General features: G+C 37.2%; 1 protein-coding gene and 1 long non-coding RNA gene across 14 annotated transcripts in view; one reads left to right on the top strand and one right to left on the bottom strand.

The window, feature by feature from the left end:
• The window catches only part of LOC111253822 (uncharacterized), a 33,222-nt gene that overhangs the window by 17,457 nt on the left and 1,090 nt on the right, over positions 1–14,675 (bottom strand). For 2 of the 13 annotated variants that reach the window (XR_015316886.1, XR_015316887.1), the window contains exons 2-5: positions 12,259–12,322; positions 7,857–8,037; positions 7,484–7,524; positions 6,809–6,993 (exon numbers count right to left, since the gene is read on the bottom strand). This is a non-coding gene — a long non-coding RNA (uncharacterized LOC111253822). Of the gene's footprint in view, positions 1–136; positions 339–3,077; positions 4,195–4,959; positions 5,363–6,808; positions 6,998–7,483; positions 7,525–7,856; positions 8,052–12,258; positions 12,323–14,675 lie in introns of those variants that run through there. The other 11 variants (XR_015316892.1, XR_015316893.1, XR_015316884.1 and 8 more) reach the window with 11 other exon arrangements.
• LOC111253819 (uncharacterized) lies at positions 1,147–13,169 on the top strand. Its single transcript, XM_022813865.2, has 6 exons — positions 1,147–1,280; positions 3,113–3,231; positions 3,682–3,810; positions 4,687–4,871; positions 5,170–5,372; positions 11,801–13,169. Exons 1-5 carry the CDS (start codon positions 1,193–1,195, stop codon positions 5,342–5,344), a joined length of 696 nt encoding a protein of 231 aa, XP_022669600.1. The 5' UTR covers positions 1,147–1,192; the 3' UTR covers positions 5,345–5,372; positions 11,801–13,169.

Below are 14,675 nucleotides of genomic sequence, written 5' to 3'. Positions count from 1 at the left end.
GCGTGACTATGTCACTGATAATTTGCATAATGCCTTCTCAGCTAAATTCAACAATATAAGTTGAACATTCGATGGCCATAATAAGACAAGCTTATCTAAATGCCGGTATGTATGTGGTACAGTTATTGATTCGAACCTTTCACATAGGCACAGTGCCTCAAACGATTATCTCCTCTATCGGCCTCCCGAGCCACGTTTGTAGACTGCCAAAACAGTCAGGGCTGATCGTATCGCTCACCTAGGCTCTTGCTGAATCTTTGAGGATCATCTTTAGATTGCAGACGTTACTGGGCGTATCTCTTATCGAACGTGCCTGCTGGCCTCCCACTAAAACATTTCTATCAGGATCTTAATTAAATATTTACTTTATCGTATCCTGCTCCCTGTTTTTCATCCGCCATCCACACATACCAAGAAAACTCAGGTACGAAGACGGCAGTTAAACAGATTAGCCCGATCTCCGCTAGTCAACACGGGGTGTTGGCTTGTTCATAATCAATGCATAGCTTAGCTGTAAGTTTTGCCTGCCCGAACTGGGTTACATCTAGATGGTTATTCTCAGTAAATCACTCTAGACATGGCTAGATACTTGGACAAGTAAGCATTTCCTAGATCGTTAGATTTCTTGCGTCACCGGTATCAGACAGATATAACGATAGTAATAACACATGGATATAATAATACATTTATTATTCCGAGCATGTGAAGGCATATTTCCCATTCAATTTGCCAGAGATATATGGTCAGACATCAGCGCCGTGTCTCTATATCAGCAGAGTGAGTTAACTATCACCGATAGTGAAATAAGCCGAGCACGTTATTTACTGCTTTACCCGCGTGTGAAAATACCTCAATCGTCAGCTGTCTTTCCGTGCCCCTTTCCACAACGACAGCTCATACAAATAGAGTAATCGTATTGTTTCGTGGAGAGTTTGAACAGGTGCTCATCTCAGAAGTGTAAGCATTTATTTCTTCAGACAGTGGAGGATATCAGCGCGCATCAGCTCAAGATTGAACATTATCTCAGTTCTCAAAAAGGGACCATTGTCGGCACGTTGCAGTGCCAGCGTTTGTGTTTATTCAATTGTTTATCTAGATGAAGAGTTTCGCTATCTAGCTCCTTCGTTTTCGAAGTGGAAAATTGGAAACTGTGACTCTCTTTTTCTGTCTGAGAGAGAATTTATTGAGGGTTATGACTCAGGTTTCGCGACTGCATGGAATGGAAGCCATGAAAAGTGCAGTGACAAAAACGCTCTGTATTGTTGTTATCGTTGGCCTGGGTAAGTGTTAGGAGTTCTTAGGAAATAGACAGTAGTGCTTATACTACAACGGTTTTTATGCAGTGGGTCTACACCTGTAAACGAAGACGAGGCCATGACCTAATAGAACAAGACGCTTTTTAAGCAAAATCGTACGAAAGAGGCCATCTTTTTTCAATAACAAAAAATTGTTTTCTGTGTGGAAAAGTTGCAAAAATTAATCCAGTTAAGATATTGCCAGTGTTTTGCCTTGAGCGCGCATCTTTCAATTAACGGTATTGCAATGAAGATGAATCGGCGATTGTTTGCGATGCTACCATAACGATTTGATCGGTAAAAGAACACGAAAAATCAATTGTAGTAGTGGCGCTTTGGTTGGTGCGCCAGTATTTAGTAACGATGTGTAAACTATATCTAAAGCATTATCTGTTATATTGTTTTTCTCTTTATTACATTCCTCCGCAGGTTGGAAGTATGGCATTGCTAGTAGTTCAGAAAAAGGCAAAATCCAAAACATTCCACTTTCTGTCCTTTCAATTCTAAGAAATGCTAAGGAATTTGGAAAATCTTATATTAAAATGTTACCCGCAAGATAGCTGTAACAGTAAACACAGTTCATACTGTGAACAGATAGTGAAAATGACCAGCTATATGTTAGTGTCATGCAAAAGACTGAAGTATTAACTAAAATTATCCCAGTAGCTTCCTATTGTAAATAAAAAAATAAAACCTAAATATCAGATTATAGGCTGCTTAGCAAGTGTAATGTGTTAATTAAGTGGAACTTTTATGGCCATGATCACATTGCCATATTGAATTTGTTTCCCACAAACGCATTGCATTAGGTTCCTGGAATCGGCCTGTTCGGTGTGCCCATATACGGGATGAAGGATTCGAACTCGGACAAACCTAACGCGTTATCCGTCATTGTGGGCATGCGTTCATCTGCTATCGTTGGTAGTAGCAGAAGGCCCGCTCTTTATAGAGCAAAACAATGATTTCATTATAACATGAAGTTGTCTTTGAAGTTTCACCTATCATTTAATTGTATCACATTAGATGAGCACCTGTTAAGATTGAAAGCTCCCTTTTTTCCTCAAATCGACTGTCTACGTCCTCGCTAAATTTATTGGGCTTCTAAAAATCCCTAGAAGACTTTTGCGAGGCAAACCGAAAAATTATCAATAGGACTTAGATTCGAAAATGTCGAAAATTAATTAAAATGACTTTAAAAGCCACCCTTGTAACAAATGGGTTTTATATGGAAGTTAAACGTCGTCTTAAATAGAATAACATCGATTGCCAATTGAGTCATACAGATAAGGCGCTACGATTCGTGTGTTGCGTTTTTCGAACTAATTTTGAAACGTTTGGTCTATCGGCTTCATACTGAATTACGCTGGATGTTTTTGCGCTTGTGACGTATTAACGAGTGTGTATCTACCAATTGATACCGCCTGATGCATAATTACCATTCAAAATTATTCACGGAGGTAATAGAAAACGTATTTTGACAATGGCTTATTAGTAGTTTAGGTCCAGGACTGAAGTTACAATTGCTGTCACTGATGCTTATATTGAATAAGCATTACTGTCAGAAATGACACTTCTCAGAAGTTTGTTGATTAGAGAGGGACAATTTTGGAAATACAGATCGTAACTAAAAACACCCAGATTTAGATCAACCGTGTAGATCTTAAATTCAAATCTAACCTCATTCGAATTAGTACAATATCTTCAGTGTCAGACGTAAAACGTTTAGCCCTACGTGTAGTGCAATATAAACATATTAAATACGTATCAAGACAAATCATCCCATCGTTAATAAACTAGCGTCGATCATTGTATTTCAGGCTTAGCTAGTACAGTACAACAGGCCGACGAATACTTCGATGAACTGATGCGGTCCCTGCGGAACGTTAGTGATCCGTTTACACTAGAAGGTGTTTCTATTCCGGACTTTAATATTAGTGTAGGTGACAATTGGAGTTTTTTTTTTTTCTAAACACGCTTACCAATCGTATGTTTGACCAATAACTAGCTGCAATACGGCACGGGACTATAATCACGCTGTTCGGATTAAGGCCTTGAGTGGATTAGCTGATCCTGTTTCTGTCTCTGCTAAGCATATTTACGTTATGTCAAAAAAAAGCATGCAAAAATTTTTCAATATCTGACTTCACTTTAGGTCGATCAGAGAAAGAAGCGAACGTGTGGACGAACGGGAATTGTAAACTCCCATTTTCTGGCACGAATTATTTTCAGCGGCGTAATTGAATATTTTTGTTAAATCTTGCTACTAAATTTCGCGCGTTACTTAAGTTGAGTGTTAGATATTTTGAAGAAGTATAGTACATAGAATTTAGTTGAGTGTCGAGGAAATTAATAGCGGTTCCCGTTCATCCTGACTCTCACTTTTCAGATTGCATCGACTAGCATTACTAACCGTAAGTTTAAAGCGGTTTTTAACTATGGTAAGGTCAAGGGCCTAACGGATTTAAAACGAAGAGGACATTGTGCACCTACCCGCTGGTCGCACGGGAATATTACGGTATGCAAGCCGAAACCACATATTGAAACTAATGTTCAAGTACTTAAGTTTAAATTTAAACTTGCAGTTCTTTCGTTCGTTCTGCACTGTATGTCGATTCGATTAAAATATGCCTATCTAATCAGTATAATTATACTCGCGTAGATCTATGAGTTCAGTAAACAGTCATCAGAAACCTGGAGAACTATAAAGAATACGAACGATACTGTGGCTTATGGGAAGGTCAGCATCGACAAAGACGACACGAACAGCGCTCGCATCTGGCATAGCATGTCAGTATTATTGAGCTGACATTGAAATGCTGTTCTCATTGAACGAAGGTGATCCGCGTGACCTCGGCGTTGGTGTTAGACTGCATCTGCTGTTGTTGTCATAGACACGAAGCTGATGAAATAGACAAGTTTGTGAAGATAAGCGAACCGGTTAAGATAATAATCGCGATAATCTTAGGCTGTTTGCAAGTCGTGTATATACACTAAATACGTTCCCTACTACATGTAGCTTCAAAATTTGTAGAAATATGTAAAAGGATACTTTTACGTTTAAATTCCAGGTAGATACATTGTAAACTTAAGTGAAAACAATATAGCACCGATAAAATGGGGGATTTTGCTTCATCCCGATGTTGTATCTGTCTAGCCAAAACAAAGAATTTGATAGCCAATTATTATGCCAGATGAACATTTCCGTCGTAGGTGTGGGGTCAACTGGTGCACCAGGGGCACCAAGCATTATTCAGCTTGGGATATGAAATTTTTCTACGGTCTTGAATTGAAGTAAAAATAGTCGTAGCAGTACTAATTTAATAAACATTTTAAGGCTGCATCAACTGTCCGTGCTTTCTTTGAACGATGTCTTACCCTTTAATCCCTCTAGTTTGAGTGTACGCTAGATCTATCGAATGTATTCGCTGCTTATGGCGTCATAGCCAAAGGCAACACCTTCGGCGGACGTCGAAGTCAGATGGACGTCTTCGTGAGAATTGAACAAGGGACAGCGAAATTTGTGGCGCAATCATTCCCCAATAGGCCGCCATACATTAAAATTAATGTCATTGACACGTAAGCGATTTTTAATTCCTTACTTAATCTGCCAGTAAATAATAACCAATAAGCCGAAGGGAGAGTCTCATACAAAAAAGTTATTAACTTGATGTACTACGGCTGTTATTGCACAGTTATTTTAATATTGCATATATATACATATTTATATCTAGTTAGGTGTAATCGACATCGTAAACAAAAACATGTAAAACAGTGAGCTTCTGTTTTTCTTCAAAAACTATTGCTGCTGCTGCTGCTGTTAACGTGCGTACGGATGATTCGCCGTTTATGTTCTTCATTTCGGCTCCATTTCAAGGCTCAATTTGCGTACGGAAGTACTGCCGGACCCCGATCTTAATCAGAGCAGGCGTAACGAATTCGCAAATGAAGTTCAAAAGCATACGACTGAGGACATCATACGGGTGCTTACGACTGAGGTATCGTCCGCGCTCACTGCGGCTGCCAAAGACCACCTATTACCTCCGGTTTAGACCGTGTATATCTGATACCTACGAGGTGGTAAGAACTCAAATTTTATTCAATATATATAGTATATATACATATACCATATATATATTCAACATATATATTCGAACAGCTTGTATTCTACCAGTTTATCGTTCAATCAAATGCATATTAAATGTATCACCCCATTTTAGTTTGTACATTTTTTTTTACGTGGAAGTGTTCATTCATATAATTTTGGTGTATGTTATTATATATATGTTTTTTTTTGACGCACCTTGCGTACACATGTGGCTGCGAATATACGCATGGGATTATATGGGCCAGGGGCTATATTGGCCATTGCGTATTATCTAGTTTGGAAGCATTAACTAAAGATCTTATTGCTATCGAGCTTTCACAATTTTTGAAGTGCACACAGATCAGAACTTTAGCGCAATTCAGTATTTTCCCTCGTATTTCATGACCGATAAAAAAAAACTCATCTGTTGTAAAGTTATATTTTCAAATGGAAGCAAGTTACGTCTTATAAATCATTATTTTTTGTCGTAGTACATGACTATGCATGGGGCCATCGCGAGGTTGAGCTATATAAGCAATTGCATTTCGAATATATACAAAACAAAACGCTATCGATGCTAATCCTATAGAAAAAATGAAAAAAATAAATGCACAAAACGACACAACTAATCCGTATCTATGTATGTACTTCAAATAAAACTAAGGCATTTGTTAAGCTACTATCTTAGTTCCCCATAACCACATTTGGTCATCCTAAAAAATGTTTTCTAGATTACAAAGATTTTGTTAACAAAGCAATGTTATCACTGCAGTTGGTCATGATTATCGATCAGAATCTACATTGGACTGTATTAGACTCTGGCAATGGTGACACAGACCTTAGTGCGATCAGTGCACACATTGTTACCATTACTTCACGCTTCTCGAGAAATATAATTTAAGCATGTACCAGTACATAATTAATTCAAATGCGTTCACTTTACGCAGCAAGACTTCATGTAGAAAGATCGTGGACAAATGATAAGCTCTGACCCATTTGATTCGGTAGTAAATGATTCGATCGGCCCTTCTATGAGAAAAAAGAAGCATCCCTCTAGCTTTATTAAATGATTCGTTTTTTTGTACGAAAAACAATATATATATATATGATCAATTGACATTTTTTTGAAGATTTAGGAATTATAGTAATTCTATCTAGGCCGCGGAATAGAAATCTTTGACGAATAGTTTTTTCACGAGACACTCATTGTTTTCAACGATAGAGTTAGTTAAACTTTGGCCCGATTCTCTTTTACATATAAAAATATATGCAATGTGGCATGGATATATATGTAGCGCAATATAAGCTGGTAAATGTCTGTAATGTTGCGTTATGTATCGTGCAGCAATAATTCATTCTGCGTTCGATGTTAATGAAATAATGATTAAAAGCTGGAAAAATGCTGAATTAGTAGACCTAAAATTCCAACCTTTTTTGTGACAAAAGGGCGAACATGATGCTTGCAGTTTATGCATCTTCTTTATCAAGAGGAGGTTCATTGTCCGCATCGCTCGGCACCAACCGGTCGCCCGATTCGCACTGATACGTAGACTCAGATGGCATCCTTTCTGTTTCTTTCTGAAGGAACTCCTCGGTTAATACGGCTACCGCATTCTGGCTAGATCGCGTCGGACAATCGAATTTCACAAAATGGCGATTAAAAATTACAGAGCCTTCTTTCTGCATTATCAGTGACTACATGTTTGTTAGTATTTCATGTGGTAACAAATTTAAGTCTGGTAGCTGTGATATATGTGGACGTATGTCTTCGTTATCAACCAACGTGTCGGTTGCAGTAAATTAAAATATTATATATATATATATATATATAACGCTCAGCCTAGTTTTAGACAGCTTCTCGTGTCATTAACTGAAGTATGGCTTAACTTAATACGTTTGATTTATGGTGTTGCTCATATTTCTGCTTTTAGTAGTCTGGCTTAGTTGGCGATCGGCTTCAGGGGCTCATAGAATAGGACAATGGTTTACAGTAATTGTGCCGATGATATCGATAATAATACCGATACGATATTGACTATGATTAGATTATATGTATTCTATCTTTTAAAGGGCGTCATTATGTGGTTCACTTTCGTATACGTACCTGTGCCTCAAGCCAACAGTGATATCCAGGTATGAGCTTCGCTTCGCATTGCCAATAGGAAAAAAGGTACAGAATCAACAAAGAGAAGTTTCCAGCGGGCTTTCTTGACCTTGCATCGATACAATATATATTTGACAAAAACTACTGCCTTTTATTGAATGTATGCTTCATTTACTGTTAAATGCACGAGCGTTCGAAGAAATTCCTTCAGTATCTTCCATACCTAGTATCTTGGATTTATCGGATCGTCTAGAAGATTAGTTTCAGATGGTAGTTCCTAAAGTGTTCTGCGAGACATAAAATTCTAAATTGGTAATGGAAGATTTCGCTATTACACCTGTCTTTTTGGGCCATGTTGGGCAAACAATTTTACCTGTAAGGATGATCAAGTCTCGCGTTGAAAATGGTAACCGGTTTCTTTGTAGCCCTGATTTTCGAGATGGTAGCTGATTCGGTATCATATGGTAAAAGCGCCTTTTTTCCATATGTGTGGTTGTTTTACGCCCCCGTCAAAATGATGATTGATTCTACGCTACGGACTGATGCGCGCTAACCTGAAAAGGAACGTCTACATTAAGCCCATCAAAAACATTATTCTAACTCGCTAGGCACACGTAATAAAGAAATAGATAAAAGGTTTGAATAAATAATTATCTAAAGTAGTTTTTTCTTCACCAATTTCTGCATAGGTCATATCTGTTGTGTGGCTTCACCGTAATAGACCATAGGTTACAATATAGTACATAATCAAAATGGTTTTACGTCTGAACCCCAACATCGCTATGCCTTGCCTTTGATCCATAGTGTTTATCCACCAAATAACACAACACAAAAAGCAAAAAAATACAATCCTTTTTTAGGGGTTTCTCTTTAAAAGTCAATAGTAATATCTACATATAATAAAATAATAATGCTCGTAGAGTACATAGAAATAACTAACTGTCAACCACGATCCCCATAGGTAAGTAGTCCTACCCGGAGAATATAACTGGACCTTTTAACATTCATACTAATGTCTTTAGAGGTGGTTGTCTTACCTGAGTAGAAAAAAGCCTAGTGACGGGTTAACGCAAAAGCAAAATGCGTGGTTGCATGTACATAGTAACCTAAGTTTAACATTTGACGCTTAGTTCGAGCCAAAGCAATTCTTCTATTATAAATCAGTAACCAACATAAGTTTGAGTTCGAACATTGCTCAATCTATAACTAAATAAATCTCCTTTTACCTCTGAAAGATCAGCTCCGTTCATGCATAGCATCATGAGAATCTATAATTGCGACAGATAATACCAATTTATCGAATAAACGTGGTATCAAAACAGTACTTGTAGTTTTGTTATAAATATCAGGTCACTCACGCGCTTCCTTCTAAAAAAACACGGTTTTTTTTTTACGTTCGAGAGTAATCGCTACGATTTTTTACACGAAAAACCGTGACGATTGCCGATAGCGTCTAATCACACAACCTCGCTAGATTCACATATAATCGATAAATTATCGTCGAAATTCGGCGACATAGAATTATTTAACATTTCTTTACAACAATGATCATTACAGTCAAGTAAGAGAAGAATCACGTATCCTGGCACCTCCTAATTTCCCATCGTACAATTACTTAAAGTGGTCGTTCGTGAATGGAGTGAGGATACTTGCATATCTATATGCGGCCGTTTTTTTTTTTCGTTCATTGGCCCAAGTGGGAACCCACTGGAAAGATCGTTTTTTTTTTTTTTTTTTTCGCTCATACTCAGCTGGGACTACGCCGCAACTATTCTTCCGTTCACTCTGTATATTTTGTAAGCTTGAGCTCCTAGCTTAATCAAACTTAAAAAGGTCTGAAATCGAGATCTTCGTATAGCATACGCTATATAGTACCATATGATAGGCCTAACTGTTGCAATCGGTGAATAAGTGAAATGTTTATATTTTCAATATCCTAATACTTTTTTAGCTACTACTTAAACGTCTGCGTGAATGCGTCAGAGTCGGAGAACCAATACAAAATGTTGCAGTGGAACGTGTAAACAAACTTTATTAACACTAACTCTACTTAAGATTGTTGAGAGTAACTGCTGAATAAACAAATTGCAGCTTACAGAAAATATTCTTACAGCTTACAGAAAAGACTCAATAAACTAAATATACATGGGTAAACTTTGTAATTATACTATACGAATAAAAAATCATTCTAACTACAACAATACGTTCGCATAATGACAATCATTACTTTGTGTACATCCGTCGGACGGCACGATTCTGCATAATCAAAACTAGCTGCCTTAAGGACTTCTTGCGTTTAGTAGGTCCTCCCAAAGTTCTCAAGTCACGTTTTGCCTCTGAGCCCATATTTTTTTTACAAAATCCTTGCTGGGATATCGTTAAAAAGCTCGGACTTTTAGCTTTACAATACAGAAAGCTTGATTTTTCTATAACTAGGAGACCAGCCGCATTCGTATAGATAGGAAGCATGCATTGTTCCTACTTTGAATAAGTGCTTAATGTGTTAGAGCTTCCAAATTGCAATCACCAATTGGATATTTAGAGACTTCAACATGTAGAGGCCAAATATGTACGACACATTTTAATTTGTAGATTCTGTCTACCATTGTTTCTCTGGACTCGTTTGATTGATAAGTCGAAGTTTGCGATGTTTAATCCACGCCGAACTCGAATATTTATAATGTAATAACAGTATTTTCGCCGGGATGATGATGATTATCTAACTGGATGCTGAATTGTTTTTGACTAGCTCTAGGCTGAAAACAAATATAGCTAGAGGTTCAGCGAAAAATTCATAACGGAACAACGTTATTTTTTATATAGGAAAAATAACTATTGAGTAGTACAATAATATAGAAACAGATGAAGGCAAGAGAAATCCATACATGAGTTGTATGCCTATGTACAAATGTAGGCGTAATGTCGGTGACACAGTGGATATGAAAGTAATTTTAATAAATATCCTTTTAGTTGACCCATGCCAAACCGTCCTACTACGACGTTATACTCCTTAAATCATTTTGACGCATAGTTCATTTTGTGTTTCCTCTTAGCTAAATGTCGAATGTGTCATCCTTAGTTGTCCTTTTGTTAAGTACGAATATTTTTCCTGAGATAAATTTTTATTTAAAATAGTAGTATCTTATAGTATAAAAGCATAGTAATATAATAGTATAGTATATAAAATAGTAGTATATTAGCATCGTAACGTTTCTGCATCATTCCATGTAATCTCGCCTAGATTTAGAGAACTCTGCGGATATGTATCTCCCACATAGTAGTATTATTATTGTTCAGAACTACGTCGAATTTGCTGTACTAGTGTGCTATCATTGACGTGGGACCAAGGGGCAAAAGCAGCGTCAGCAGTATTATACAATCGTACGATATTAGAATGGGATCACAGTGTTGCCCCAGTACTGACACTGCCTCTTGTGATGTACACTGTGTTGACCAATTCCTGCTAAAAAGAAAATGTTTCATACGCTTTGGTCGTAGACTATTGCTACGCCGCTTCACTGCCTTCTAGAAGCATTCCAACAAAAAAAAAGAAAGCACCACCAATATATCGATCTTCAGGAAGGAACACCAGGGGCATTTTGGTAGCTAGCACACTAAATCAGAACAGTTGCCTCTACGAGGGAACGCCCACCAATCTACAAACATACAATGCATATTTGTCCTTCTTCATTTCACTATCTTGTCAATCGAACAGTGTTAGTCATAGGCCTGGCATATGTACAACAAATATGCCATACACATAATGAGGACAAATGGTTATATCTTACGTTAGCTTTAGTAGCTTGGATTAGATCCACTGTTTTTTCTTACACCTAAATTACCTAAAATTAAAATTTAGGTAATGAGAATACCAAAGCATGAGCTTTTTAACAACAATAAGTTGCAAAGTTGCAATTAAAAGGCTTCTGTACAAATATATGCACGCAAGGATTTCCAATCCATGATGGCATAAAGGGAAGACCTATTAGATTAAAGAGTTTGAGCCTAGCCCCAACTGGTCGAATAACTGACGTCTATGAACAGATATTGGACAAAGTATAAGATTTCCCTCCATACGTTATTCTCACTTCGCTTCAACTGAGACAGCAGTTTCTATATCATTGATTATTTCCCTAAGTAATAGCCACCATGTTTTTTTTTTTTTTAAATAAAGTGAAACTCTAATAAATGGTATATCGGTGCCTCATGCACGTATGAAATCGCTCGAGGCAGGAAGAGCCCAATAACTTAAATGAAATTTCTAAAGTTTACGAAAAACACGTTAGTAACAGCCAGAACCGATTGTTTTGTTTGCAGAAGTCCCGTTTTCGCCGTAGCGATATTCTACCTCTCAATGATACTATTGGTGGGTTTTCTAGAGATGATCTTCGTGTGTTTAGTATTCCGCTGTCTCGCGTCTGATACGATTGTACCTCATCAATGCGAGCGGATCTAACCGTGTACGTGACAGGAGTAATGACCACACTACGTTAATACGTAAGACGTCTGTTATCCTATTATAGAATGAATGATTTATAGAAAATACAGACAAAGCTCTGTTATTTTTTAAACTTATATATTTACTTTAAATTTAAGTTGAAGAAAGATTGAATTTGCGACGCCTAAACGGCGCCTGACTTGTTCCTTCAGTGCTCAGTTTCTGAATTGGTCAATAGAGAATAGATATGGGCTTGGATTCGAAGGCTTTTGTGCACCTTCTGGAGCCTACCACAAGCAATAAAATAAACGTCTATATATAGCAGGTCAACACTCACCGTCGTGTAGGTATGAAGTATGTGTTTGTTCACTCAGAATTGCCATTTCCAGTATTGTTGTTGCCTGAAATATGAAATAGGTAACTTTCTTTATTGACACAAATTGTAAGGTACAAATGTGTATGGCGGATTGAATTTGGATCAGCGAAATAAACCAGAAGTTACCATATCGGAGATGTACACATAACACAAAGCATTACGTATGGTGCTTATAGAAATTCATTAGCTAAATGGCAAAGCCTAAAAATTGACCAAAAAAATATGACACACCATCTTTAAAAAAGGTCGATGCTGAAAACAATTAAAATCAAAAATAATTTTTTTAGCTCGGAGACACATAATAAACAATATCCAGAGAGCCTAGACATGTGACGAATTTTAGACGAAACTCAATCTAAGATAAAGCTTTTACTTTTGTTTGCTGTACGATTTGGTAGACGATAGGAAAATAGAGACGGTGCCATTTTAAACTAATATTCTGTTCTAATATCCCTCTACTATTAGTTAGGCAATGCACAGAACGTTTTGCCCTCTGATGGAATGCCTAACAGCGGTACCGGGCAAAGACTCATTTTTTACTTAAATATTAGTAAGTAGTTTTGTTGTAATCGCTAAATGTTCAATATCTTTGGTCTGTTCTATAATTAGGCGCCCGTTTTACTCGTTTCTGAATAAGGATATTTGCATTATATACATAGTGATATAATCCACTTGATTTAGAATGTTAGATAAATGACGGCGAATGTATATAAAATCAAATTAAATAAAACTAAAGTATAATAAACCTGAATTATCGATTTAAATTTTTGAAAATAACCTCAAGCAATATGAAATTGGCGCTCACTGAGTTAGAAAGGCATATCGTAGACAGAAGGAAACTTTTCGCTAATAAACCTGCTATTTACATGAAACGAAGCTTGCTTGTTTACTGTAGGTATGCAAAGCGCCTTGGAATAACTTGAACGATTCATTTAGTTCAGCTGCGTTTAAAACCAAATGCAGCTGATAGTTTAAATCAGATAATTAACCTCAACACTGCACCGTAAAACTTCGATAGTAACTGAGCAGATATTGCTAAGCTGGGTTTGGAGTTCTTCCTTGTTGGAACAGGTGAGCTTCGTACGCATTTTAACAGTTACACGTCCTTTTTGAAGAACGAAGATAATCCTTTTGTCTAAAAAATTAAACTATCACTATTTAAAATCCACAAAAGTAGCTATGCATGACATTGCGATGTCATCAACCAGCGATAGATTAAGCTGTCAGACTACCCGTCAGATCGTTGATCGGACTTTCGATCAGATTACATGTGAAGCCATATCTCTTACATAGATTTGTGTTCGATATTTGATTAATTGCCTTCAGGGAGTAAATCATGTTTAGTAGCACGAGTAATATAAGAAAGCTGTAAAGCAACAGAAAAATCCTAGCCGAGGTCGAAAACTACACTAAATAAAGTTTCGAAGACGTTTATGTCAAAACCTTAACAAGGAGCGAAATTTCATGGAATAAACATCTGGTTTGTGATAGCTAAATAACGAGACTCATTTGAGACGAGTTTTCGATTTATGACTGGAAACAGTTTGAGTTACAAAGTGAATATGACGGCCTTGACTGGTACCTTCCGCATTAACTATATTAAACTCTTCCATAATGATTGATTTTAGGAAAGGCCAAGTAATGAAGATAGTGACATAGGTATCACCTATTGAGCTACATATTTTATTTTAAAGTTATTTTCTTAATAGAAATTCTGTATGTATTCTGCATAAAAGCTCTATATATATATGTTATCCTATTTAGTGAGAATACGCCCATCTTCATTAATTATAAAATTCTCCTGTTCGGTACTAGTTGTTTAATGCCCAATTAACCAACTTTCAGATGCAGCTCCTTTTTAAAAGGCACCGTCAGAAACGGTCAAGGTGGACCGAAAATCACATCGTCGTCTAGAGATTGTGGGCCAGAGATCTCTATTGTGAAGAATCGTAAAGTGCCCCATTGAAACACGCCGTTTCATTCAACGCTATAAAAGAATTTAAGCATATACTGATGTACATTTCAGCTAGAACAATACTCCTGCATCTTCATATCTATGGCGGGACTGCTGCGACGCTTATGCTCTTCAGTTGTCACCTTGCACAAAGTAGTTATCTCAGGGTCAATCGTTAACTTCCTTTGTTTCGCCGGATCTATAGCTTCTGTCAGCAACAGGTCTGTGACCACCTACCTATACGCCTACGTTAAGCGGACATGTGCTAAGACCATTGGATGTCATACTGCTACGAACTTTTTTTCCTATTGTAATAAATATTGCTGTTCATCCTACGGTCGCAAATACTGTATAGCCGTCTAGCCGAAACTGCCCTCGAACTGTCGGCTGGAAAGGGAGGCAAATGCAGATTCCTAACCAGATG

This window comes from Varroa destructor, unplaced genomic scaffold (genome assembly GCF_002443255.2).
Source record: "Varroa destructor unplaced genomic scaffold, Vdes_3.0 BEIS01000007.1, whole genome shotgun sequence".
In the NCBI taxonomy this organism is placed as follows: domain Eukaryota; kingdom Metazoa; phylum Arthropoda; class Arachnida; order Mesostigmata; family Varroidae; genus Varroa; species Varroa destructor.
This window is presented reverse-complemented; position numbering and strand designations above follow the sequence as displayed.

Bases quoted from the DNA above. Each gene is read 5' to 3' on its own strand.
- LOC111253819 (XM_022813865.2), top strand. From the start codon at position 1,193: ATGACTCAGGTTTCGCGACTGCATGGAATGGAAGCCATGAAAAGTGCA. The intron at 3,232-3,681 runs GTAGGTGACAAT...CTCACTTTTCAG, and splicing joins TTCCGGACTTTAATATTAGT to ATTGCATCGACTAGCATTAC. The intron at 4,872-5,169 runs GTAAGCGATTTT...CTCCATTTCAAG, and splicing joins AAAATTAATGTCATTGACAC to GCTCAATTTGCGTACGGAAG.